At 43.8% G+C, this 26,444-nt stretch overlaps 1 protein-coding gene across 7 annotated transcripts in view; it reads right to left on the reverse strand.

Annotated features, from left to right (window-relative positions):
• LOC138261974 (peroxisomal carnitine O-octanoyltransferase-like) overlaps positions 1 to 26,444 on the reverse strand; it is a 580,533-nt gene that overhangs the window by 109,155 nt on the left and 444,934 nt on the right. For all 7 annotated transcript variants that reach the window (XM_069211577.1, XM_069211579.1, XM_069211576.1 and 4 more), the window contains 2 exons: positions 4,933 to 5,040; positions 3,226 to 3,356 (listed from right to left, as the gene is read on the reverse strand). In XM_069211577.1, coding sequence (XP_069067678.1) covers positions 3,226 to 3,356; positions 4,933 to 5,040 — 239 coding nt within the window. The remainder of the gene's footprint in view (positions 1 to 3,225; positions 3,357 to 4,932; positions 5,041 to 26,444) is intronic.

Here is a 26,444-nt window from a genome sequence, read left to right on the forward strand (position 1 = left end):
TTGGTACTGTGGTTGACGTTTGGTCTTATTGCCAACACCACCCTGCATCATGATGAGCTGCTCCCTCTGATTATAGGCCCCTCCTACCCGCTTCAACCCCCATTTTGTAAATTCTTATTGACTTACACCTTATTCAGAACTCCTTCAATTTGCTGCCTTAGACTGCTGCCGGACCAGTCTGTCGTAAGGGTACCCTATAGCTTTTATGGGCACGTTATTTTAGCCACAGGCCTGCAGCCTGTGCCCTTTAGCCTGGTTGCAATTCATTTTAATCATTTACATTTTCTGAACAGAAGCTCTCTTCTGCGATGAAGTTTTATTTACCTTTATCTTGTATGCTTTTAGCAGAGAAACTGTTTTCATTCTTTGTATTCTGACATTCTCCTTCTGTGCTCTGCTCAAAGCTGCATCGAATATGTTGCTGGCACAAAGTGGAACACTGCAATCTTTGCCACTTCATGGAAATATGATAAAACATCTCTGTGCCCCCTATATGTTAGAGGGAGAGTTCCAACCAGAAGTCTTCCACCGCGTGCAATCGCTTCATTGCAGCTGTCTGCTGAGACTTAACGTCTTTCTCTGCCTCCATGAGAGAGGATTCTCAGTAGACTCTCTTTGCTACAACCAAATTCTGGATGGCACCTTCCTAGGGATTCTGAAGGGCAGAATATGGCTAACACTGCTGTGCTCTAATAAAGTATTTTATTGGCGTAGGTAGGAATTCCAACACCTTGCATTCTGACACTATTTTCTTTTGTTTCACTTTCTTTGTACCACATTTTTGTTATCATGTTTTATCATCCTAATCATTGCAGTATATGCCATTTTATCTAGAACACAATTGATTCAATAAAGCATATTGACCGAATCTTTGCTTCTATTGTTCTTTGGAAGTGTGGGACGAAGGTAACTGAGAGAAAAGGATGAGATCTGTTGCACCACGCTTTCCCTGAGAAGTCGGAATGTCATGCACATGGCTGCCACAAATCTCTACTACTTCCAGGTGCTGGTGAGGTACTACTAGCTGGCCGAAAGGGTTATGCTGAAAGTTGTCACAAGGTGTGGAATTGGACTCAGTTCCTCACAACCTGGTGGTGATGACGCCCAAATCCAGCAAACTCATTAGTACAATGAGAGCCAACACATCAAGTCCATGCCAAGTATGTTTAACCAAACAGCATTCTAGCAAGCTTTCTTCTGTCTTTTTTTCTCCTTCCCCATTTTCCCCTCTTTCTCTGGCCAGGTATTTGAGTTCTTGATGCCTTCAGAGAATCAGGGAAGGTGGGGTGTGGTGGGCTATCTACGAAAAACCCTCCCTTTTCTCTTTTCTAGCCAGCTCTCTAGCGCTTGTTTAGGAATTAAAGTACTGACTGTATTATTTTATGGTATCTTCCTTTATTATTCCTATTAGTTGGGTATTCTTCTTCCTAATCTTAATAGTCAGAAAGAAACAGTTGAACAAAGGAAAAATAAAGACAGGGGACAAATAATAAAATAAAATAAAAATCTCAGGTACTCCTTTCGTGTCCTTGAGTCTTTCCAGTTATATTTGTTTATGGTCTCTCTTATGTCGCTTCCTGGGTTCTCCTAGTACTTTGTCTGTGCTTTACTGTGTCCTTTCTTCTCTTGTCTTTTTCTTTTACTGTTTTTTTTTTGTTATTTATTTATTTTCAGGCACGTCTGGGACCTCTTGATTGTCACTCCGGCAAGCAGAAGAAAACACCAGACATAGGGAAAGAAGGTAAGTGGTGCAGGAACGTTCTCAACGCTCTCTTTCTTAGCATAAAGGGGAAAAAATGAGTGGATAAGTGAGTAAAAAAAACAATAGTGTACTCTCTATTTTCCACTTAAATGTTTTCGGTTTTCCCAGTGTCTTGGTGTGAGGGTGAGAAAAGACAAACAAAAGAAGGAAAAGGAAAATAAACAGCTTTCTCTTTTTTTTCTTTTAATACTTTTAGGCACTTGTGAGATAAGTCATTAAAGATATTCTCCTTGTTTTTCTGCTAAGTATATTGCATATTTTGTATCTCTTTGTTTCTTTTCTTTGTCTGCTTTTAGGTCCCCAGCTGCCTCGTTTAATTCTGCCCAGTACCTGCTTATAGCCTGTATATGGGCATGTACCTGCTCCAGACACGTCCCTCCAGGGACGTGGCAGGCTGACGAATTCTCCTCTTCCTGTCGTTTGGTACTTCCTTTCACCTCCCTTTCCAGCTGGAAGCCACTGTGTCCTCTTCTTCCGTTTTACTCTCCTTGATGACGGCGCACTGCACGTCATCTTTCGGCGTCTTTTCTAAGCGCGTAACAACGCAACGCTTGGAGAAGTACCCCCAGGGCACTCCTTTGTAGACCCTGGTCGCGCAGAGGGTGTGCAGAGTGTCGTCGCCCTGTTACATGGGGATTTTCAGCAGTTCTCCATCCTTGGCAAAAGCGTGACACAGCCTTATGAATGCTGCCCACCAACACACCATGTTTTCCCTCTCTACTCCAGTGGTACTTAGTCAAGCAGCTCACACAGAGGACAGCACCATGTGCAAGACATCAGGGCAGCTCTTTAGAAACAACATACTGCAACTACCCTGGCTCTCAGAGAGTTAGTAATCGTCTATTCCAATGAAGATTAAAGATTGCTCATTACACCATTACCAGAGCTAAATAGTTTAAATGGAAAAAATCAAAAGGATTTGATGTTTTTCCATTGCATCCTAATATTCTACCTTCCTATTGCTGCCTCAGCTAGCCTAATGTTAAAATTCACTGCTCCATGAGACCAGTTAACATCTTGATTTACAACTTGATTTATTGCAACCAGCAGGGCCAATAACCAGTGCCAAATCTTACATTGTTCTTGATACCTCAATTCGGCTTTTCGGAGCTTAGAGAGCAAGTGCATAGTCTTTCCATACATTTCAAGTATACAAATTTTCATGTATTTGTAACTTTTCAAGATATAAACTGCACCTAAGCATTGGTCTGGGTATATAAGGAGTTATAAACCTGTTGTTCATTAATATGCTGTATTCTACAAGCCTTCCCCACACTTCTCTTTCCTCACACAAGTTATGAGTCAATGAAAGTCACCCTCTGTGTACTTCTCCATACCTCAGGGGAACAATGCCAAGGGGACAGACTTTGTTTTACCTAATAAAGCCAAACAAAATCAAATAGAATAAATGATTCATAGTGGGAAAGGAGTGGCTTGTGTCTCACCTAACACAAATATCTTACCGTCCGTAAAGCCTGTAAAAGGCCAACTGCAGAGCAAGTTGTACAAATATATCAGGATGCATTTTCTTCGGCTTGACATGTGCTTTGCCAAATGATGTGAATGCATAAGTAATCACCTGCAAGTCAGCTGCCTAGATAATATAAAATACAAAAATACAAATGACTAGAATTGTATCTATAGCATTTCTGATTACTACTTTTAATCTTGTCACCCACAATACCATCCAGCTATGTTGCTTCATGGCTAGTTTTGGCCTCATAAAACTTAACCAGGTAACATATACATCTCACTTTTGATGTAGTGTCCCTGCTCCTACAGTACGCAGGAAAAAGCATCAAAACATCAGACCATCTGCATAAGTACAAAAGTAAAAAACAACCTACCTTCAGGGCAGGTAAAGATTGGTAAATACAAGTTATCTCTGACTCAGGAAGGCTCTATAAAATTTATAAGTTAATAATGTGTCAGAGACCTTCTGGTACCTTCACACAAATAGCATTCAAGAGATAGGGTTTTGGCAAGGCTAACTGAAAGAATACAACAATTCGTAGTGAGTACCACCTAGACGCTCAGAAGGCGCTAGGCAGGGTAAGTGATGTTCTCACACCAATGCTATGAGCCAGAGTCCATGCTCAATAATATTCTTCAATGAAGGTGGAAATTGCTGTCTATAACAGTATTATGAGATCGGGGGCCACAATGCAATCACTGAAGAGATACCGACATTTCTTCCCATCTTATAAAGTAGGAATTCCAAATGTACGGTTACTTTGAACCAAGGAGACTTTATATAACTTCTGTTAGTACAACAAAATTATCCTTTATGTCTCCTATGTCTGCAAACAAGTTGATGAAGGTCATAGTAGCCTGATATGGCGTGAAGGACACTTGCCCATTGGGAGCTACATAAGGTATCACAGAAATGTCTAAATAAGTTGGCTAACTTAAGGAAGATGAGAACAATCAATTTTAAGGTGACCAACTCTCTAACAAAGCACCAACCCCAGTTCCAAGATGTGAAGTGTAAGAAACAGTGCATAATTTCATAAACAAATGCAATGATTCACAGAGCTCTTTAGGTGCCAGAGATCATTTACTCAATTACCAAGTTTAAACTGTCCCTACAGACTCTACTCATGGGCTAAGTGCCATATGCAATTTCATATCTATTTAGGCTGATGATTAGTTCATAAGCAACATGTTGGGGAGCAATCACGTTTTCTGTCATTTGCAGCACAGTGTTAAATATAAGTATTGATGATCATCAAAATTCCACAGGACAACTGTAACAGTAAAAACAATTTGTACAATGGATAGCAATCCATTAACTCTTAAATATCCTTTATAATAATATCAAAAAACAAAATGTTTCATTTTATCACACACCCCTTTAAATTTTACCAAACTGTTGACTTCAACTCTTGACTGCAAAACGCCTAAAAGCTTACAAATCAGCAGGTTTCCGTTTTGATCAAATAAAATACTTCAACCTAAGATGAGCATCAACGTGTGGGATGTAGGGTGAGGTGGAAAGGGGGGTTATAAAGACTACAAACTCAGCAAAGGAACTGCAACAAGAAGAGTGGCACCACGTTCTAAGTATTATTTCCTCGTAGTGCTGTACGTTCTACAATGTTATTTCATCTAAATGCTGTGTGCTCTAAAGTGTTATTTTATTTCAATGAAGTGAAACACAGGAGCATCACCTGCTGTAAGTACTGTTCCTTGGCTTGCCTGATGTCACTGAGAAGTTTCTCATCCAAGGTGAAGACAAGCTCCTCTGGCAGCGGTATGTCTCGTACTTCAGATGACCCCTGTGGTAAAATACATAAATGTTTAGCATTATTTCCATCTGTATACAGGTGTTAGACGTAAACTGTAAAATAAGAATATATGGCTTGTGATGTAAATGTGAATAATCTATTCCTTCAGTCCAGTGAGGTATGTCATTCAAAACGTTTTCAATTACTTTTGCCTGCTACTTGCTTAGCACTTTTGGTCGTAGTGTGTTGTGAAGTACTGTCGGATAATTTACCTGGCCTGGATAGCTAGCAGGCAGGAAAAAGCCAGTGATTGTTTAGTTGTATTACAGAAACAACAACAATTAGGTACACAATTTAAACAATGGGTTCTTTACATGAATGCTTATTTTATCCATTTCTCTAGAGATTCTCAGCAGCCAGAGTTCATGTTATCTGCTAGTATCTTCTTGTGGAATATCACCCATCACCTGTTACATCCCCTGGAATTGGGAATACATGTGCAGATATTGAATTACTGTGCAACATTCTACACAGGACTCACTTTCCGAGTGGGTTGAACTCTCCTTTTTACAAGCTGCCCTGAAAAGGTGGTAAATGGTAGTACTGGCTTCCATGAGGGGTAGAGGTGGTGGGAAGGGCGCTGGAAAGGTTAGAGTGGGAAAGGAAAGAAACGTTCTGGCACAAGCAGCACTGCATACTCTCGTTTGCCATGGGAAAACCTTTACGGAGACCACAGGACGAAGTATAAGCCTCATATGATTTTACTTGCAAGAATTTCCAGACAATAAAACCAGGTCCACGATTCCCAGGAACACCTCACCATTTGTGATCAGGTCAACCAAAATTCAACACAGGAATTCCATTCCACTTAGCTTGTAATAAGGCTGTTAACGGGACACTATCTCTATCATACAAGCTTGCAAGCCACATCTACATCTAAAATTGAAAGACACCCTACATCAGAGGTTGTTAGAAAGTGGGTAAAGCAACTGGCAGGGTGACTGAATTGATCTTGGTGGTGGGTCACAACACAAAGAAGGAACGGGGGAGGAGAGAGGGAGCAGAAACACAAGGGTCGAGGAGGTCAAGCAACACATGGGAGGGGGGAGCGAGACTGCAGACATACATTCTTCAAGAGTGCATGTCCAGAAATTTAAAAAAGGACCTGCAGGACCACGCAGCCAGTGGAAGGACATTGGTCTAAAACAGGAACCTGTATTAAATCCATGCTCTACAGCAGGAATCAAAGATGGAAATACCAGGAGAAAGCAAGGAGGAACAGGAGATGCTGACAATCAGAAGCAAGGAAACAACAATATTGTGAAAGCCAAACAATAGTAAGTAATGGGTGGACTCTAAGCCTGATTTTAAGCATTCTTTTGTTAGCAACAGAATTTGCAGTGGGAGCGAGGCACTCTGTAATGGACCATCAGAAATGTCCTCTGTCATTCATGTACTGACTGTGAGTAGGTGTCCAAACGAGTGCTGTGGGCCCAAGGAGGCATCAGTAGCAAAGTAACCCACACAATCACCACTATCTCTGGCCCATTTCTGCTATGGACGGAAATTCCTTTCCTTGCATGTTCATCACTACATTTTCAGACTGATGCTGTTGGTTTTTCGACTCAGAGGCCACTGAGGCCCGATATCCAGAACTCAGAGCCAGTCTCCTAACCCTATTGCATGTCAAATCGGCTACACCCAATTGGCAAGGACTGACATATCTAAGTCCCTAGCATATGATGTACCCAGGACACGTAAGGGAGAGTGTACACTCAGGGCTGCAGCACTGTTTGTGCCACCCTGTGTGTGACAAAGTGTAAAAAGGCCACTGCAGACTGGAAGGACAGTGTTTACAATGTCAGCTCAACCTTGTTGCTCAAACCAATGCAAAGCCACCCTTTCCCTTAACAAGATTTACAAGTCTCCGCTAAGGAAGGTCTACAGGCCCCTCTAGCAGGAATCTGTGTATTGTTAAGTAGGAGATACATCTTTCATAAACTTTAGCAGCAACACTTCCAAACTGTTGTTTTGCTGTGGATAGGTTAGCGGCCACATTGGCTAAATTTGGGTTTCCGGTTGGCAACCCAGTCCGGTTAACTTCTGAATTGGACTATCTAACTGGGTCATGGAAGGTATCAAATTAATCATGGCATTAAAGCCGACCTGATGCCTAGGTTGAATTTAATACCACACTTAAAATTTACCAACTTTCAAAAAGTTGCCACTCTGTATTCCAGCTAACCCAGAAGTCTCACAAAGGCCCTGTCACACAACAAGCATTCTGCCCACCTGGGGGAGACAAGTGAATGACTCCGAAGCTTAGGAAGTGATGTGTTACAGAGTGATGTGTTACCTCATCTCCCAGGATGTCCACTCAGGGTGTTAGCTCAAAAGGCGAGCTTCAAAGGGGTCATCTGAAGTACGAGACATACCGCTTCAAAGGGGAAGCCACCCTTGCAAGGGAAGTAGTGGTAAGTCCTATTAGGAGGATGCCTTTAGTTCCTGCAGAACAGGAAACAGGGCCAGTCAGGGAAAGAATCGCCCCAAACTGTTTTTTCTCTGGGTGTGTAGTCCACTGCCAAGCTCCTGGCAACCGAAAAAGACTCATGCCATCTTGAAAGGGGAAAGAATGTTGCACGCTGGGATAGCCCAATGCCACATATCACAGGAAACTCATCACTAGGTAGGAGTGGACCCAGCAGCCCATTGAATAGGGACCACGTGGTCCCCTCACAGCTCTTTCCTGGGATAAATATGGCACCCTTGGCACCCGCCTTCTCAGATTACATTGGATTTGGTGAGAGGACCGAAGAAGGACTGTCAAGCTGCCTATGGAATCGCACAGCAAGAGGCTGCATCGTCAGGAGGACTGCACCTGCAGCACTTTGGTCAAGTGAAGTTTAGACTGTACCTGCGGCTCCTAATTTAGGGAGAAGTTGATTACTGGCCCCAGATCGAAGCAGTGACTCCAAAAATCAGTTGGCTGATCTCCTGAAAACAGCTCCAGGGACCCAAGAGCTGAAGAGGCCCAAACCGACAAGCTGGTAGCAAACGCAGAGTTTGGCCTCTACCAGTTGCAGTGCGCACAGGAGGACAATTTTGACATAGCCTAAAGTTGCACCCATGTTTGCCTGACCCAGAAGTGCTGTCCAGGACTTGGTCCATTGCAACCAAGGGGCACTCCGACTGCAGTGCAAGGAAACCAGTAGCTCAGTATGGGCTGGCCTGCTTCTGAAACCTAGAGGACTTCAAGGGTCCCCTATATCTGTGGCCAAAGTTGCCTCAATTCACCCGTGGACCGAAGAGCAACCATAAGGACATCCCTGCTGATCGCACCATAAGTGTAGCAACCTTTGAGCATCTTCTCAGCATCAGGACCACTCTATTGAAGTCTATGGCAGTCTCCCTGTAAAGAGTGGAGCTTGCCTTAAGAACGCTCTGGTGCCCAGGTAACTATCCAAAGTATCCACTCTGCCCCCATAGACCTCTGTCCAGCCAGAACTGGTTGCCCAACCCGGGTCGGAGTAGTCAAATTAACTTTTGCAAACTTTTCAAAAGTTTACATACATTTTGTTGATCAATGCTTGTTTGTGGTTGCATTAAAAAGTGATAATATCTTCTAAAATCTGTATCCCCGGAACACTGCAATATATTTTGTTTACCAAGATCTCTAAAAGTTCATAAACATGAAAAATGAAATCTATATATATAATCTATTTTTATAAATTGACGTCCGATTTCTTTTGTGTTGTGTGACTTTCTTACTTCATTGTTTGGTGCTGTTAAATGCTTTACACTGAGTTATTTTGCCAAAACTTACTGCTCGCAGCCAGAGCTTTCCAGGGTTAAGCTTAAGGTTAAATAAGAGAGCCTGGTTGGGCCCAAGACGGTATTTGAGAGTGTGCTGCACGATAAGGCCCCACAGCCCATCAAATAGTACACCCAAATCCTCACATTGTTGGCAGCAGTGGGATCCGGAACTTATGTTTAGCTGTACCAGACAACTAATAAGTCAATAACCATCTGAAAGAGATTGCCAAGTCAACATTGAGAAAATGTCTTACAAAGTTGCCAAGTTATGAAAATCCAAAGGCACCTGCTTCCTAGAAGAAAAAGTTACAAAGTAAGAAAGTTGCTAAAACGTTTGCTGCAAAACCTTTAAGAAAGGCAAGCAGGGGTAGAAACAATGTGCTGAAAACACTGTGCAAGGCGAGACTTTCTTTCCAGGGATCTCTGCCAAGAAGGACGTCCCAGAGAAAGCCCTCAAAGCATGGGAAGAGGCAAGGGAAGCCCAGGCTCTGCTGGAGGATGAGATTACCCCTGAGAGTGGGGATGAGGACAATGGCAACAATCCCTTTCAAACAGAGTGAAAGGAGTACCAGTGAGAAAACCCAAGGACCTAGGGGCCCGGCTAAGCTTTTTGGAGATTCAGGAGAGGAAACTAGCACTAGAAGAAAAAACACTGGCCTTTGAGGAAAGAACAGTCATGTTGGGAATTAATCTCTAAGGACATGGTGGCAGCAACAGAGAGGTAGAGGTAACTACAGAAGGTGCTTATGATCCCAGGCTGCCCAAGGGTATTGTTCCCAAATGTGTAGAGGTGGATGACATAGATAAGTGTGTGGCATCCTATGAGAGAGCTCCTGCGATGGGGATGGTGAAAGCACAACAATGGGGGGCCCTTACTTTGGGAACTCATACCAACACTAGGAAGAGATAGGCTACTGATGCTTGAGGATGAGGTGGCAGAGTCTTACACCCACATGAACGAAGCACTCATTGAGCTCTTTCATCTCACTCCAGAGGGGTATAGGCAAACCTTTAGAAGCACACAAAGTCACTGGAAGGCTGGATCAAGGGTAACAAGGTAGATACCTAGGAGGGATTATACAATTTATTGGTTATTGAAGACATACTTACCATCTGTATCTGAGAGATGTTACACTAGCATCTGGTATATTTCAACTTATCTAGCACTAGAAAGCTGGGGAACAAAGCTAATGAGTGGGTGTGCACTAGGGTGCCCAAAAAGTCCTCAGGTGGTGAACACAAGAAGGCATGACTGGCCCCTCTCAGGGGAAAGATGGGGGCAAGTTTAAAAAGTCAGAGGAGCCCAGAGAGACCTCAAAAGAAACCCAAGGAGAGAAGCCAAGAGCCACATCCCGATCAAAGGGGAGAGGGTAGCAGGGAAAGAATTATGATAAATCAAAGGCTGGGGTGTGCTCCGACTAGAGACTGACAGGGTACAAGAGGGGTGATTTTGTATGCACCAAAATGTCACCCGCTGGTGACAATACCAAGGGGATTTCCAATGTAGGGATTGGGGTGGACATTGTCCCTGGGGACACAAGGGGTACACTAAAGCCACATTAGTTTTCCTAGGTGGTGAGGAAATTGAACCTTTATACCACTGGCCTACCAGTATGGTAAAGTATAGGCAGTCGCCAAAAACTCAATGGGGCAGGAGTCCAGACCTTGAGTGATACAGTTGCCAGGGTAACCATGGGTATGGCTAAGTTGGCACATGAAATATTTAACTCTGACAATGTAACAAAGTGACATCCCATAGCTGTGGTAGACATTGAGTGGGGAGGGGGTACTGGCCCTAAGAAAGTAGCTGTCCCCCATGACATCCCAGTGCAGTGTCCATTAGGCAACTACCTAGAAACATCTTCCTGGGCAGAAGTGGAGAGAAGGACTTGTGCAGAAATGCTTGGTCTCCATGAGTGGGCTTTTGTCTTTATTATAGCACAGAAAGCCTTGAGGTACAGTTGAGGGATTGTGGATCCTGGAACAGTGGTCCAAGTACCAAGAGGAATGGAAGGAAGCCTGAGAAGGCTGCTTCCAAATGACCCCAGAGCCAGAAGGAGCCTAACTCTCATGGGAATGGCCTGGTCTATGAAGAGGAGGGTGCTGCCGTGAGGGACTTGGCCGAACTTCAAGGAGCAGGTGGTTCCTCCAGAAAGGACTTGAGCCAGGGACAACAAACTTGTCCCACTCTTGAGAGTCTGAGACAGCTGACTGTTAAACAGGAGAAAGGTGATGTCAGTGGTACCCATAAGGTATACTGGGAGGAGGGAATCTTGTACAGAAGGATCCCAAACTAGGGGAAACCAGGAGAGCGGTGGTCCCCCCAACAGTAGACAGTGTTTCTCCTTAACCTGGTCCATGACATCCAATTAGCTGGGCATCTGGGGCAGAACAAAACCTAGTACAGGTTGGTCAATCACTTTTACTGGCCAAAGATGTCTGAAAATGTAAAAGAGTTGAGTCACTCCTGTGTTAACTGCCAGTCAATTGGCAAGGCAGGTGGCAAGCCAAAGGCTTACCCGATATCACTTCTTGTGGTGGGGATCCCTTTAAGAGAGTGGAAATTGCTATTTTTGGTTCCCTTGACCCACAAAATGCCTCTGGGCATAGGTTTATCCAGGTGGTTGTGGACCATGCCACCAGGAATCCAGAAGCCATACCTCTTACACCAATTACAGCACCTGCAGTACTTAGAGACCTGCTTGGTCTTTACAAGTTGGGTTTCCTAAGGAGGTCATCTGAGATGAAGGGGCTAATGTTTTGTCTGCCTATCTAAAAGCAATGTGAGATGACTGTGGGGTGACTTATAAATTGGCAACACCTTACCATTCCCAAAGAAATGGCCTTGTTGAAAGATTCAACAAGACCACAAAATACATGACCATGGATTTACCTGAGAAACTCAGGAATAGGCAGGATTATCTTCTCCCATGCCTCTTGTTTGCCAATAACTAGGTTCCTGAGAAGGGAGTAGGTTTCAGTCCCTTTGAAAACCCTGTCAGGGGTCCTTTAAGTTTGGTCAGAGAAGGTTGGGAGAGTCACCTCAACGGGCCCAAACAGAACATCCTAGATTATGTATTAGGCCTCTGCTTCAGAATGGAGCTTGTCAAGCACTGGTAATGACCATACATCTGCTATGGTTGAGCACCAACCTGGACAGTTGGTGTGGGTTTTAGAGAGGCACCTATAGCCCTTCAAGACAAATGGACTAGGCCTCACTCCATCTTGGAGAAGAAAGGGGAAGTCCCCATACTTGTTAACTTAGGTAATCTAAGGAACTCTCATAGGATGAAACATGTGAATAGGCTCAAGTTACATCATGACAGAGCAGATCTGACAATACTCATGGTGACAGACGGTGCAGAAGAGAAAGAAATTGAAAAAAGTGAAACTCTCCCAGACCCGATGTCAACCAATGTCAAAGATGGTTCAGTTTAGGGAGTAGTCCTCTTCCACCTTCACAAGTCAGCAACAGAAAGACTGTTACAACTTGCTTGGACAGTTTACTCGACTGTTTTCCTTGACTCCATATTTGACAACACATTGCTCACATGATGTGGACACAGATGACAATTTACCTATCAAAAAGTAAAATGTATAGGTTGTCAGACCATGTCAAAGCTAGCATTAGAGCTGAGGTTGTAAAAATGCTAGAGCTGGGGATGACTGAGCCCTCTTGTAGTCCATGGGCCAGCCAACTGTTTCCCATGCCCAAAAACAGTCCACAAGGATGAAAACCTGAGATGAGATCCTGTGTGGACTACAGAGGTCTGAATGCAGTCACCAAGACTAATGCTCATCCCGTACCCAGAGCTGATGAGCTCACTGAAACGTTACATCTGAGCACCCTTGTCCTCGCTTTAGGTTATTGGCAGACAGGCCTCACACCAGGAGCCAAGGAAAGGTCTGCCTTTTCAACCCCAGAATGCCAGATTCAGTTCAAGGCGTTGCCCTTTGGGTCAAAAAATTCACCTTTCTCTGCATGTTGACTCCCACATTTTTGGACTGATGCTGATAGTTTTTCAACTTTAAAAGTTTACTGAGGCATGCTATCCAGACCTCAGTGACAGCGTTTTAACCCTATATAAATTGCATGTCAAATTGGCTACACCCAAGTGGCAAGGGCTGACTTACTTCTAAGTACCTAGTATATAGTACCCAGGGTACACAGGGCATGTAAGTGTCCACTCAAGGCTGCAGCAGTGTTTGTGCCAGTTGTGTACATGACAAAGTACAAAATGACTCTCTGCCTGGCACTGCAGACTGGAAGGACACTGCTTACACTACCAGCACGACTCCACCAGTCAAACCAATGGAAAAGCCACCCAATTCCCTTAACAATATAAGTAAGTCTCGCCTAAGGAAGGTCTATAGAGTCCTATGTCATGGAGCGGTGTATTGTTAAGTAGGATATATATCTTTTATAGAGCTGTGTATTGTTAAGTAGAATATATATCTTAGGTATGTCCTGACAGCAGCACTTCCAAATTTTCGTTTTACTGTGGATAAGATAGTAGCTCCATGGGCTACCACAGGGTTACTAGTTGGCACCACAGCACTACCTAACTGGGTAATGTGAGGTATCAAATTAATTGTGACAATAAACCCGACCTGATGCCCAGGTCGAATTTAATAAAGTTTAGCAACTTACTATAATGTTTCTACTCTGTATTCTATCTAGCCCAGCAACCTCACATAAGGCCCTGGCATACAGACTGCTTTGTTCCCGCCTGGGGACTCCCAGGTCCAGGAGCAGGGGCAGTTGCTGCAGAGTGAGGTGTTACCTACTCTCCCAGGATGGCCACGTCAGGGTGTTATCCCAAAAGGTGAAGCCCCCTTTTTGAGGGAAGTAGTGGTAACACCCCTAAGCAGGATGCCTTTTGTCCCTGTATACAAAGTGGAGACAGGGCTAGAAAGGGAAAATTCACCCACAACCAATTTTTCCATGGATCAGTTGGTTGATCTCCTGGAACTAGCTCCAGGGACATAAGATCTGAAGAAGCCAAAACCCTCAAGTCGGTAGCCACCACAGACACTCTGTCACTACCAGTCGCCCGGCGCTCAAGAGGACAAATCTGAGACAGCCTAAAGTTGCACCAAGTCTACCCAATGCAGTAGTGCTGTCTAAGATCGGATTCATTGCACCAAAGGGACACTAGGCGCCACCTAAGGATTTTATCTCAACCACAGTGCAAGGAGACCAATGGCTCAGCATCGGCTGACCTGCTACTACAACATAGAGGACTTTGAAGGATCCGACTTCACACGGGAACCGAGGATGACCACAAAGACACCCCTCTCGCTGCACCACCACCCCTCTCGCTGCACCACAACCAGAGTATCTTTTGACCAATTTTTGGGCTGTATTCTCAGCTTCAGGACGACTCCATTGATGTCTATGGCAGTCATCCAGTAAACTTTGGAACTTACCTTAAAAACACTCAAGTTGCCAGGTAACTGTACAAAGTGTTCACTCTGCCCCCCTACACCTCTGTCTAGTCAGAACTGGTCACCTAATCCAGATCAGAGAAGTCAAGCTAACTTTTCCAAACTTTTCAAAGGTTTTCTAACTTTTTGTTGACCAATGCTAGATTGTGGTTTTATTTAAAAGTGATAATATCTCCTAAAATCTGTATCTCCTGAACCCTCAGCTGGATTTTGTTCATCATGGTCTCTAAAAAAAAATCATAAAAGTATAATCTATTTTTTTAAATTGGTGTTCGATTTCTTTCGAATTGTGACACTTTCTTATTTTGTTAATTTTGAGCTTCTTTACACTAAGTTTCTTTGCAGGCCTTACTGCCCGCAGCTACAACTAACCATTGTTGAGCTTAAGATTAAGTAGTGAGGATGACTGGACCCAAGAAGATATTAATGTACTACACGATAAGGCCCCACAGCCATATCATATAGTACATTTGAATTGTCATGTGATCAAAGATCACACTATGGATACTTTTATAGATACCAGCGTGCATTTAGCATATTTACAAAGTGTTCTATTCACCTGCATGGTCTCTTGACACTGAGCTGGCACACTGGGCAGTGTGAACTGACCAAGGAACAACAAGGACTACAAGGAGAAAAGAGCCAGGTCTTTGTAGCCTTTCTAAATTGTAAGTAGTTATTAATTAATTTAATATTTTGGGGCAACGAATTCCAGATACGAGGCGCTGGTAGTGAGGAAAAGTTTGACACACAAGTGAGAACTATGAAAACAAATGGTGCCTAGAAAAATCAAGCTGGCTAGGTGAAGAAACCCGGTGGGAGTATATTAGATACATTCTGGAAGATATTACATTTGGAAACTTCCCTTTAAAAACAAAAATGGTGAACTATGCAGAAGTTCACAGTGGTGGGCAGGTGACCAGTGTAATTTATGAAGAACAGGCAGTGCACAACAGTGCCAAAAGAAGCACATGACCATCATGTCTGCCTTGTTGTGTTAAATTGTAGGTTCAGAAAACAGATTTCTAAAGCAAGATAAAGACTGTTGCAGTACTCTAACATCATCCTTGTAATCACTGACAAACAAAGCTGTCTAAAAGCCTCCAAGACTAGCAACATAAGGATGCAGAAGCAGTAAGTAGACGATGAGACTACTGCAGAAACTACAGTCCATTTGCATCTTAGCACTGATTTTGATTTTCAGGCCCTACTCAGGTGACACAAAGGGGAGACCAAAATCAGTATACAGCAAAAGTCAGGTGGTGGCTCTCACTGGTTTCCACCAATTACCAAATCTCCATCTTATCTGCATTTAGTGTCAGCCAATGAGTGTTCATTTAGTGTTGAATGAGCTCTAAGTAACTATGTAGTGAAGATGTGTCATTGGGAGATTTCCTTAATCTAACTAGGAGTTGAGTGCCATGTGCATAAGAATAAATTCTAACACTGAGTGGCAGCCCAATAAAGCCAGATCTCAAGTTTATTTTATACAAATATGGGGAGAGGAGAGAGCACTGAGGGATGCTGCAAGCAGTTTGGGGTGCAAGAAATTGGCCAAGAGAGATCTGTTAAGAGCAATGTTTGAACTGTTACATATGCTCATTGCCGCCAACTTTACTGAATAAGTGTGACAAAATATGTTTGTCATTCGGGATAAAGGAGGTGCAGTTTTTTTTTTTTTTTTTTTTACATATGAAGGGGCAGGTGCATATTAAAAATTGGCAGACCAATTCGCTACACCCTCTGCAACCTGCTAGCGGATAGAAGTGTCAATTGTTCCAGTTCTTGATACCCTAAAGTAATTTCCATCTTTTGCATTAATGGATCCCCGGAGGTAACCCAAATTTATCATGGAACAGCCCATCTTGTGAAACTGTGTATCCCCACTAATCCACTTATCACTTTTAGTGAATACTGAAGATGTCAAGCAGGTGATGGAAGGTTCAGCCAATTAGGAACTTAGGAAAGAAAAGACTTACTGGCTGAAGCAAAATAGGAGCAAGTAGACAAAAGTTCACCACCAGGTAGAAATAAGTTGCTAGTCCTTTCATTTAGGGAATTGATTGTCAACACATTGCATAGTCAATCAAGTCATCAATGAGAGGGTCTGCATTTTTACTATATATTCTGAAGCCCTGTATAAACGCAAACATTTGGTGGCTCTGTGTTTTTAACCCTACTTGTCACTGGAATAACAAGCATTTGCAATGCACTAGGTCTCGCATTTACTTGGCACTGTAAATGCATAACTGGACAATTGTTGCCACATTAATTGGTCAGCCCTGCCGCATATTTTGGTCCTTTCTGCCACATGATTCCAGTGGCCCTGTAAATAACTAAAGGGCTAGTAGACCTATTGGAATACTTTTTTAAACAAGGCCCTTAAAACACAAACTACTCCCAGGTGCAAAACGTTTTTACTTGGCAACCATCCACCGCTGTCCCTCTAGTGTGGGTGGGGGTGTCCCTGGGGCCTAGGGAGGGCACCGGTGGGCTCTTTACATGGCATTCCACCATGGAAATGGGCCCACAGGTCCACTAACGCCTGCCCTGACCCAGGCATTATTTTGGCAGCCTCCCACCCGTGCACCATTTATGCACGGGAGGATAAATAAGGAACTAGGGCCTTAGAGTAAATTTTGGTACGGGATCGCCTACCTTGTATCTCATTGATGCAAGGTAGGTTCACACATCCAAAAAATGACTTTAACTCTAATATTTTGGTGATAGACATGTCTACCGGCAAAATATAAATATGGAGTTAAGTTTGCACTGAATTAGCGTGACAAAAATGACAATAAGTCAGTGTAAACAGAGTATAAATAAGCCCCTAAATCTCTAATCCTCTCAGTTCAGACAAAATTAAGATAAACCATGAGCATTTTATGGGTTGAAAAAAAATGAGTGCAAGCATAAAGAGGTATGCTGAGAGAGGCACACGTGGGAAAAAATAGGTCAGGGATTAATGTATTAACGTATACAGCATTAGCAGATCCGAGCAAGATACACTGGGCAGAACCAGAAGTACTAGCAGAGAGGGCTATAGTTTTAAAGTAGTTGTCCATACCACTGAATGCAAGCACTTGAGTGAAGGCGAAAGGATACACCTAAGCAGCCAACAGCATTAGGTGAGAGATAAATACTCCACTGGGCTGGGACAAAACATGGCTGACAAAGCTGCAAGCCAATGGCTGAAAGGGGCTGGTCAAAATCAGCCAATGATTGAAAGGAACAGAGCTCTAAACTGTATTCTGTTAGACAAATAAAATGTAGAATCCCTCTGAAAAAAAAGAAAATGAGATGATCTCATCTATGTACCATGAACTACCACTGGGCTGTACGATATAGGCAATGACCCATTCAATAAGTATTGGACAAGAACCCAGTATCAACCCTAATATTAATCAGCAATGCATCAGCATGACTTGTAGCTCTACACTAAATAGCACAGGTAGATGGTAAGGAGTACTGAAACTGAAGATACCATTCCCTTTGCAAGGATGCCTCAGATAGCCACAAGTTTCCGTCACTGAGGTGGTTTCATAATCATGGTTGTGAAAGAACCAGCAGGGTCACTTAGGAAGCTGCACTTTCTAATTTGAGACTGACGATTTCATGCAGAGCGCTTAAACAGGGTATTGAAAGTGGTTGTTATCATAGCTATGGGAACTGCCTGCACTTCAGTGGAAATATCAGAGGTGGAAGGCTATAGCCCAAAGGCAAACCCTAACAATGTGCACTGTTTCCATTGAGGCACTATATGCCAAAGGGACAATGAGGTAGGGTCACAGACTGACACTCGTGGGGAACTTGGTGACTAGCAGGGAGGAAATTGAAATTCTGAAATTAATACTGGTATCGAAACCCATCCTTCAAACAAGAACTCTGTGATTTTTAGCTCGTCTCCAATTCTGGCAGCAAAAATTGGCAGAAGCTGTAGTGACCCCGAGTTCCCTAAAAATGTTCACCATTTCCACCTAGGCACTATATGCCAAAGGGACAATGATGTAGGGTCACAGACTGACACTCGTGGTGAACTTGGTGACTAGAAGGTGGGAAACTGAAATTCTGAAATGAATACTGGTATCGAAACTGATGACGCAGAAATGAAGGTTTTACATTTATTAGCGCATAAGCGTAGTGTTGCAATAATCAAGTGCGACTTTAACCGAACTAATAAAGATTGTACGGGGACAAATGTGCCCTCAGAGTAGTTCTCCAACATTTATAAGCGTGCTTTATATAACGTGATGTATTAGAATTGTACTAATCTGACATAACCGTAAACGTGTGCTATGATTTGCTTGTTTGAAATGTTTTAACTTAGCATAACTTTAGTGGAGGCTTCGGCCTAGTTGCCTTGTCTCACGGTTTAGATGCTCGTGTTTTTCTAATGTGCTAATAAACGTGTATTTCTGCTTGAAGCTGTACTTTTCCAGTGAGATCGGTTCACATGCTTATCTTTAAGGTTTCGTGCCAGCCTGGCATCTTCTTCTTTGCTCCAAGGTCAATCTGCAGGTGCAGACAATGGAAGCTCTGAAAGTGAGTTAATTGGTAAAATATGTTGCAACTTACGTTCCCGACTCCAAGGATAATGTATGCCTAGGTAGAAGCTTGTGAATTGTAGTTTTTGATTGGACAATTTGAAGCCAACCTATGAACCCTCCAATGGAAGACCCTACTGGATTTGAACTGTTGTTTATTTAAACCCGGTGCACAAGAAGAAAGCAGCCATTTTAGCTATCAGCCATTGCCATTACCTATTAGCCATTAGACATTAGACATTGGACATTAGCCATTTGCAGGACATTGCAGCCATTATGGCCCATCTTGCCGACTTCGTCATTTTGCTATCTTCTACGATGCCAATTGATGTTCGACGCCATTTTGAATGAGACTTTGATGCTTTCTCTAATCGAGAGAAAGAGACTTTAAGAAATTCTCGCCCTAGAGACTTTAACTTTGATCTGTCCCTTTGCATAAAGTAATAGTTTTGTCCTTTTATCTTGCCGCTGTGAGGCAATTGCCCCGTCCACCCTGCCCCCTTTGCCCCGTCCTATGCTGATCGAAAACGGTACCTGTGAGACGAAGACTTCCTTGAATGCTGATTGAATTTGGTAAATATGAAAGGAAATTGTACAATTGCATTGTGTTTCTTTTTAGGTAACCAACTGCTGATTTTGATAAGAGCCCTAGTTAGGAGTTTTCCAAATCTATGTTGCTAAATTGTTTTTGCATGAAGTCCCACATGCAGATGCTAATTTGAGGTTAGAGGAGGATTCATTTGTTGCACGATGCAATTTGAGACCTTGTTATGCTGACTAATGTATGCAATTAGCTCATTACAGATTATAGTTTTAGTGGTTTGCGTTGCTATTATTGAATGCATTGTTATTCAAATGCTGCATAGATTGCATCTTTTTCGCCGTTATGGACAGCTATTAATGTTCATTTACATATATCATTTGGTGTTGAGACACATCTATATTGTGCTAGCTTTGTTAATATAGGGAAATAAATTCATTAACTTTGAATAAACTGGTGTGGTTATTCACGGCCGAAAGGTCATGGTTCGCCGAAATGTTTTCTGGATTAATTGTGAAGTGTTATGTTGATCAGGGCATTGCTTATGTTCGTTATTGATTATTGATTTGATTAAGTTGACCAATCTCGGGTGAAGAGAGCCCCACTTGGTCAAAAGATTCATCGACCCAAGAGCGTCCAAATACAGGTAATTTATTAGTAGGGAACGCTCTACCAGTAGATGGTAGCAGAGGACGGTTACGCCCTTTGGGACCCCCACTCGAGAGGTATATGGTGTTGAATTAGATTTTTCTTGGGTAAAACAGATTGAGAGAATGATGATGCCCTAAGTCCCCCGCGACTTTCCCGGGATCTCGGAGCTTGCGAATGGAGAGAATGGAGGTGTGAAATCGGCGTTGGCGGTACTAGTGACGGTATGAGTGAAGTCAGGGTTTTGCGCTTGCACAGCTTATTGCCGCAGATTGTTTGAAAAGGTTGCGAGGATTTTAGAGAATAGCGGAGGTGCGACTCCGAGTGTGAGAGTAGGGAGGTCGTCGAACTTCATGTGCATGTGGCGCTTTGTGCAGAAAAAGGTCCACGTGGTTGTTGTTGTTGAGACGGGCCCTGCGAGGTCAAGAGACTCCGGAGTATGTTGAAAAGTGTATGAGACACTTGTTTTATGTTGTGGTCTAGTCGGTTTAATAGGTTGACCGGGCGTGGTCAACGAGTCGGTACATGTGTTAAGGGAGTGAAAGAAAACTTCGACTTCGGGCTTTGACAAATTCTAAGTGCACTAGAATAGATCATTGACAAGTTGAGAGCAGAGTCTGCGGGTCAGATTTGCTTGCGAAAGTGGGGACCGAGAAAGATGGAATAACTGCCGAGGCTAGTGAAAAATCCCTAAGGTCCTGAAGCGATTGTGTTACCCTTCCTGTAGTAAACCGACAGATCTGTTTTATTATTATTTGGTTGCTCGCGATACATGCCAGAAGTTGTTACGAGAGGAGCTGAGTGAAGGAGGACAAGCCGCGAGGCTTTGTCAGCCGCAGTGTGTGTGAGTGTGACGTCACTAGGAGCCGCGCTGGGATAGGTTGGTTGCAAAGAAGGGTCGCGCACGGATTGGACGCAGTCCGTGGGGCTCGATTGGAAGGGGAAAGGCAAGCGAAGAGTATTCCGGGAATTAAAGTCACTTATTGATTACAAACTTTGTGAAATAAAAGACGAGAAAATTAAATTTTTTAAAGCATTAAAGAGTGCGATGAAGGGGGAGTCTTACATTAAAGCGAGCGTAGGAGAGGAGACGCCACCCGAAGGTACACCAGCTTACATTGTAATGGAGGAAAAGGGGGTAGCTCCGTGCCTTTGGCTAAAGCAATGGCACAAGCTGACAGAGAAACATGGGAGCGTAGCGTTCCCGATACATGGGACATTCAATATAAGGATCCTAGAGAATTTGAGATTTGCGATGTACGACATGAAGGTACCTAAAGGCCAGCACAGTTTGAGGCTCTAGCGATTTGGGAACTAATGGCTAGACAGCAACAGCAAAATAAGTTCGAAACCAGGATAAGAAAGGTAGAAAAGACACTAGCGGACGCTAGGTGGGATAATGCACAGAAGGTGTGGAGGTCAGATGTATTGCAGGGGATAAAATTGTTTCCCGCAATTGCTAAGGAAGAAGAGGCGACAGGCAAGAAAGTTACCTGTAAGACAAACAGGAGGTGTTCCAAAGATAGAGAGGACGAGGAAAAGTTAAGGAGAGAAGAGGAGTTAGAGGATGAGGAGTTAATCATGCAATTGCTGAACGACCGTCCACCACCTTATGCAGAGAGTGGACGAGGTCCAAGTACCAGTTCTGCCCCTCCGGCACCGGTACAGAATAACGAAACTCCGAATTCAGAAACGCCATCGGGATCTAAGGACCCGAGTTTACTGTTCACCCCTCAGATACCGCAGGTTAGGAGAATATATCCAGATGTACCTATATTGAAAACAGCAGAAAATTATCAGCCGCAGGTCCCAAGGTACTACAGCAGTGACAACAGTACGGGAATGATTCTAGATCCAACCGTAATGGGAGTACAGAATGGTCGCAACCCAATATTGGCACAAGCTGAATCAACCCAGTTTTTGATGCCTCAAAAGCAGATGCAGGGGGGAACCGCACATGCTCAGATGACGGGGAGTCAGACGGGCATGCCGGCAATGATGACCCATAGTGTGGGAATGAACATGCCTCAGAACATGGGGAATGGACAGAACCCAGATGCGATATCCCTACCCATTACTGTAGGTCCACCGGTACCTTTGTACATTCAGCCTAACTCAGGTATGAGCGGTCAAGGATCAATGGTGCAGAGTGGGACGGAAAGGAGGTGCATAGAAAACACTCCAGAGACAACTCCGATAGCGGCTCTGCCCACTGGATCTGGGTCCTTGATGGAGTTTAGTCCCATATGTGCTCAGTCAACAGTGGTGAGGTCGAGTCCCCCACTGATGATAGCGCTATCATCGAACACTGAAAAGTTGCCGCAACCATCAATGGCAGTCGATGTGAATGCTACACTGATGGGGTTGAATGCGCAACAGCTGACACAGTGGTTCAACAGTCTGAATTCCACACAAAGCTCAGCCAGTGGGAAAGGAGAAGACTATCTGAATAGGGTAAGGTTGAACATGGAAGCAGAAGAATTGGTGGAAGGGACTATGGGTGTGAATAGGTTAGAGTCCTACTCGGAAGAAGAGCTGAGGTATCTATGTCCTAGGATTACGAGAGAAGTGAACAAGGTACATAGAAGGTTGCAAGAAATAGCTGACAAAAACGGGGTTGAGATAGACAAGACAAAACACTTGAGCAGGAGCTATAGATTGGATTTCGGGACCACAGACTTTGAACACATGAGGTCAGCAGGCATGAAAACGCACCTTAGAGAATTGCTGCAGAGTTCGCAAGTGTGGAGGTGCTTAGACAAATGGGAAAGCAGGTGGGCAAAGAAAAAGGAAAAGAGGAAAGACAGTGTCCCAGAGCACAGCGAGAAAAGACCACAGAGTAGTGATGCAATAAGCATGTTACCAATGAGGGAGACAGCAGGGGGAAAATTAATACATGTACCGTGGCACAGAAGCGACATTCAGTCTTTTACGGATGATTTTCCCAAACTGAGAGAGAAACCGATTGAATGGTATCAACAGACTGATAGGTTTGTGAAGCTTGCAAAATGTCTTTGGGAAGACCTGAACACCCTCTTTGAGATTGTGGTTCCGGCAGATTTGTGGGAAGACTGCAAAAGGGCTGTAGGTTGGCCGACAAGTGAACCAGAGAGAGACAGGGATACGGGTGCACCATCACCTATGGTGATGAGCTTGTACTATAAGGTGATTGAGCATTTGAAGACGAAGGTTGCCGCGAAAAATGTGGATTGGCAGAAGATTGATCGAACTGCCCAAGAGGCTAAAGAGTCGATTCATGGTTACTATGAGAGGTTGTTGAAGGCGTTCAAGAACTACAGTGGCACGGAAACAATAGAGGCGAAGGACATGCTTCATTTTGTGTTTAGATTTGTGGAAGGGCTGAGACCAGAGATAAGTCAGATGATAAAGACGCATTTGATTTGTTGGCAGTCGAAACCTATTGATGAGGTGTTGAATTATGCGAAATACTGTAGCGACGAAATTGAAGTGAAACAGAAAAGGTTGAAAGAGAAAGTGATGGTGATGCAACTTAAAGCAGCTCAGACAGGTCTGCAAGGGTTGCAAGGGTTCCAACAGCAGATACCGCAGCCGCAGCCGCAGGGAAATATGGTGTTTCAGCCACAGGCGAGAGGCAGAGGCAGAGGAGGTTTTGGGAGTAATGGTCCGGATTTGAACACTGTTGTGATTCCGAATGGTGTGCAGGCAATGAAAAGGGTGATGCTGTGTCACGTGTGCGGAATCGTCGGTCATTGGAAACGCGAGTGCCCGATGGTGGTGCAGGAAGGTGCAGGTGTTGGTCAGCAAAACAATTATGTCAATGCATTGCAGACAATGAGGGGACCGAAAATGAGAGGTCCAAACCCAAATTTTCAGACCATAAATCAGCTGCAGGGATTACAGCCCATGCAGCCGCAGCAGATGCAGATGCCCCGTATGCAGATGACGCAAATGCAGCCAATGCAACAGCAGTTTCCCATGGTACCTAATCAGCAAATACAAATACCTTTGGCACCAGTGAGTCAGCAGCAAGCGATGGTTCCTCCACAGGTCTCGGGTCAGGTGATGAGTACAAATGGCACCGTACAACAGTTCCCATTACACAGTGAGAATGGAATAAACAATGTATGGGAGAGAGAAAGTTCAGATGAGGAGGGAAATTGTGTGCTTGCAGCATCCTTGGAAGTTGATCAAAAGGGTCCATATGTGGAGGGAAGAGTTATGGGTCATCGTGTTTCATTCTTGGTTGACACAGGAGCCACACGTTCAACTGTTAGGAGCATTGAAGTACCAAATTTGCCACTCTCAGGGAGAACAGTTCAAGTAGTGGGAGTAGCAAACAGGCACCTGACGAACCCAATCACAGACCCAGTACCAGTCAGAATTGGTAACTATCAAGGATTACATCATTTTGTGGTATGTGACTCAAGCCCGATAGCACTGTTAGGGAGAGACCTATTGTGCAAATTGGGATGTTCGATTATGTGTTCGCACGATGGAATTAGAATTCAGACGAGCAGTGATGGGGAAGAAGAGGACAGTGTAGAAGGGGATGAGATGGAAACTGTCGATGAAGAATATCCTCTGATTAACCTTTTTCCGATGATAACTGAAGAAGATATTCCAGCTGAATTACGGGAAACAGTCGGAAAGGAAGTGTGGGATATGACAGGAAAAGAGGTGGGATTGGTGAAAGGAGTGGAACCAGTGAAAGTGACCGTAAAACCCAATGTAACCTTTCCCCAGACCCCACAATACCACATGGCACAAGACACCCTCATGAAAGTCGCCCAACTCATTGACGAGTTTGTAAAACAGGGAGTACTGAAAGAAGTGTTAAGCAGTCCATGTAATTCACCAATCATGGGACTAATAAAGCCGAGTGGAAAGGTCCGAATCGTGCAGGACTTGAGGAAAATAAATGACATCATAATTAAATGCTGCCCTGTAGTACCGAATCCAGCTGTGATAATGTTTCAAGTCCCTTGCGATGCCGAGTGGTTCTCAGTCATTGACTTGTCACAAGCATTCTTTTTGGTGCCTCTTCATGAGGACAGCCAATTTCTCTTTTGTTTCAAATTCTTAGACAGAGTTTACAGTTGGTGTCGAATTCCTCAAGGGTTTTCGGAGTCACCGTCAATTTTCAATCAGATTCTAAAGAAAGACTTGGAAGCGTTAGAATTGCCATTCGAGTCAACCCTAGTACAGTACATCGATGACTTACTGATTGCATCTAAGACAGAAAGTGGCTGCACAGCCGACACCATTGCTCTACTGAACCATTTGGGAAGGAATGGACACAAGGTGTCTCCTTCAAAGTTGCAGTTCTGTCAGAAGAAAGTAAAATACTTGGGTCATCAAATAGAGAAAGGGTCACGGAGAATAATGAAGGAAAGAATAACAAGTGTACTTCAAATGAGTCCACCAAAGACGAGGAGGGAGGTGAGGAAGTTTTTGGGGATGGTGAGCTACTGTCGCCAGTTGATTCCCAACTTTTCGACTCTAGCAAAGCCTTTACTGAAACTGACCCAGAAGGATGCCTTGGATGAAATTGAGCTGAAAGGAGATGAGATGGATGCTTTTATTGAATTGAAAGAATGCATGTGCAGGGCTCCAGCTTTAGGTATGCCTGATTACACAAAGCCTTTCACATTCTTTTGTCATGAACGTGATGCATGTTCTTTGTCTGTCTTGACCCAAGCCCATGGTGGCATAAACAGACCAGTAGCGTATTTTTCAGCTACTTTGGATCCAGTCGCAGCAGCACTGCCAGGGTGTTTGCGCGCCATAGCAGCAGTTGGTATCAGCCTCACTCAGAGTGAAGGAATAGTGATGGGACACCCATTAACAGTCATGGTCCCTCACTCAGTTGAAATACTTTTGACCCGCTCCCGAACGCAACACATGACTGGAGCAAGACTCACAAGGTATGAAACAATAATTCTGGGCTCACCGAATGTGCAGCTGAAAAGGTGCACTACGTTGAATCCAGCAACCTTGCTTCCCGGTGAAAATGCTGAAATTGAGAACGCTGAGGACGTCGAGCACGACTGTCTTCAGGTGACTGAATTTTGCACAAAACCCCGACCTGACTTTAAGGATACTAAGCTTGATGAAAATGACCATATTATTTTTGTTGATGGTTCATGTCTAAGAGATGCATTGGGAATTTTGAAAGCAGGATATGCTGTATGTACTGTAACAGGTGTCTTGGAAGCATTCTGGCTTCAAGGAGTCTATTCCGCACAAGTAGCAGAGCTTGTAGCCCTTACAAGAGCATGCCAACTGTCTACATTGATGAAGGTTACCATTTACAGTACGGGTTTGGAATTGTGCACGACTTTGGGCAACTATGGTCACAGAGAGGTTTCCTGACCTCTTCAGGGTCCCCAGTAAAAAACGGGGAGAGAATAAGGGAATTGTTACACGCCATTCAGATGCCAGCCGAAATTGCAGTGGTAAAGTGTAGTGCTCATACAAAA

The sequence above is a fragment of the Pleurodeles waltl genome, chromosome 10 (assembly GCF_031143425.1).
Source record: "Pleurodeles waltl isolate 20211129_DDA chromosome 10, aPleWal1.hap1.20221129, whole genome shotgun sequence".
NCBI classification, from domain to species: Eukaryota; Metazoa; Chordata; class Amphibia; order Caudata; family Salamandridae; genus Pleurodeles; species Pleurodeles waltl.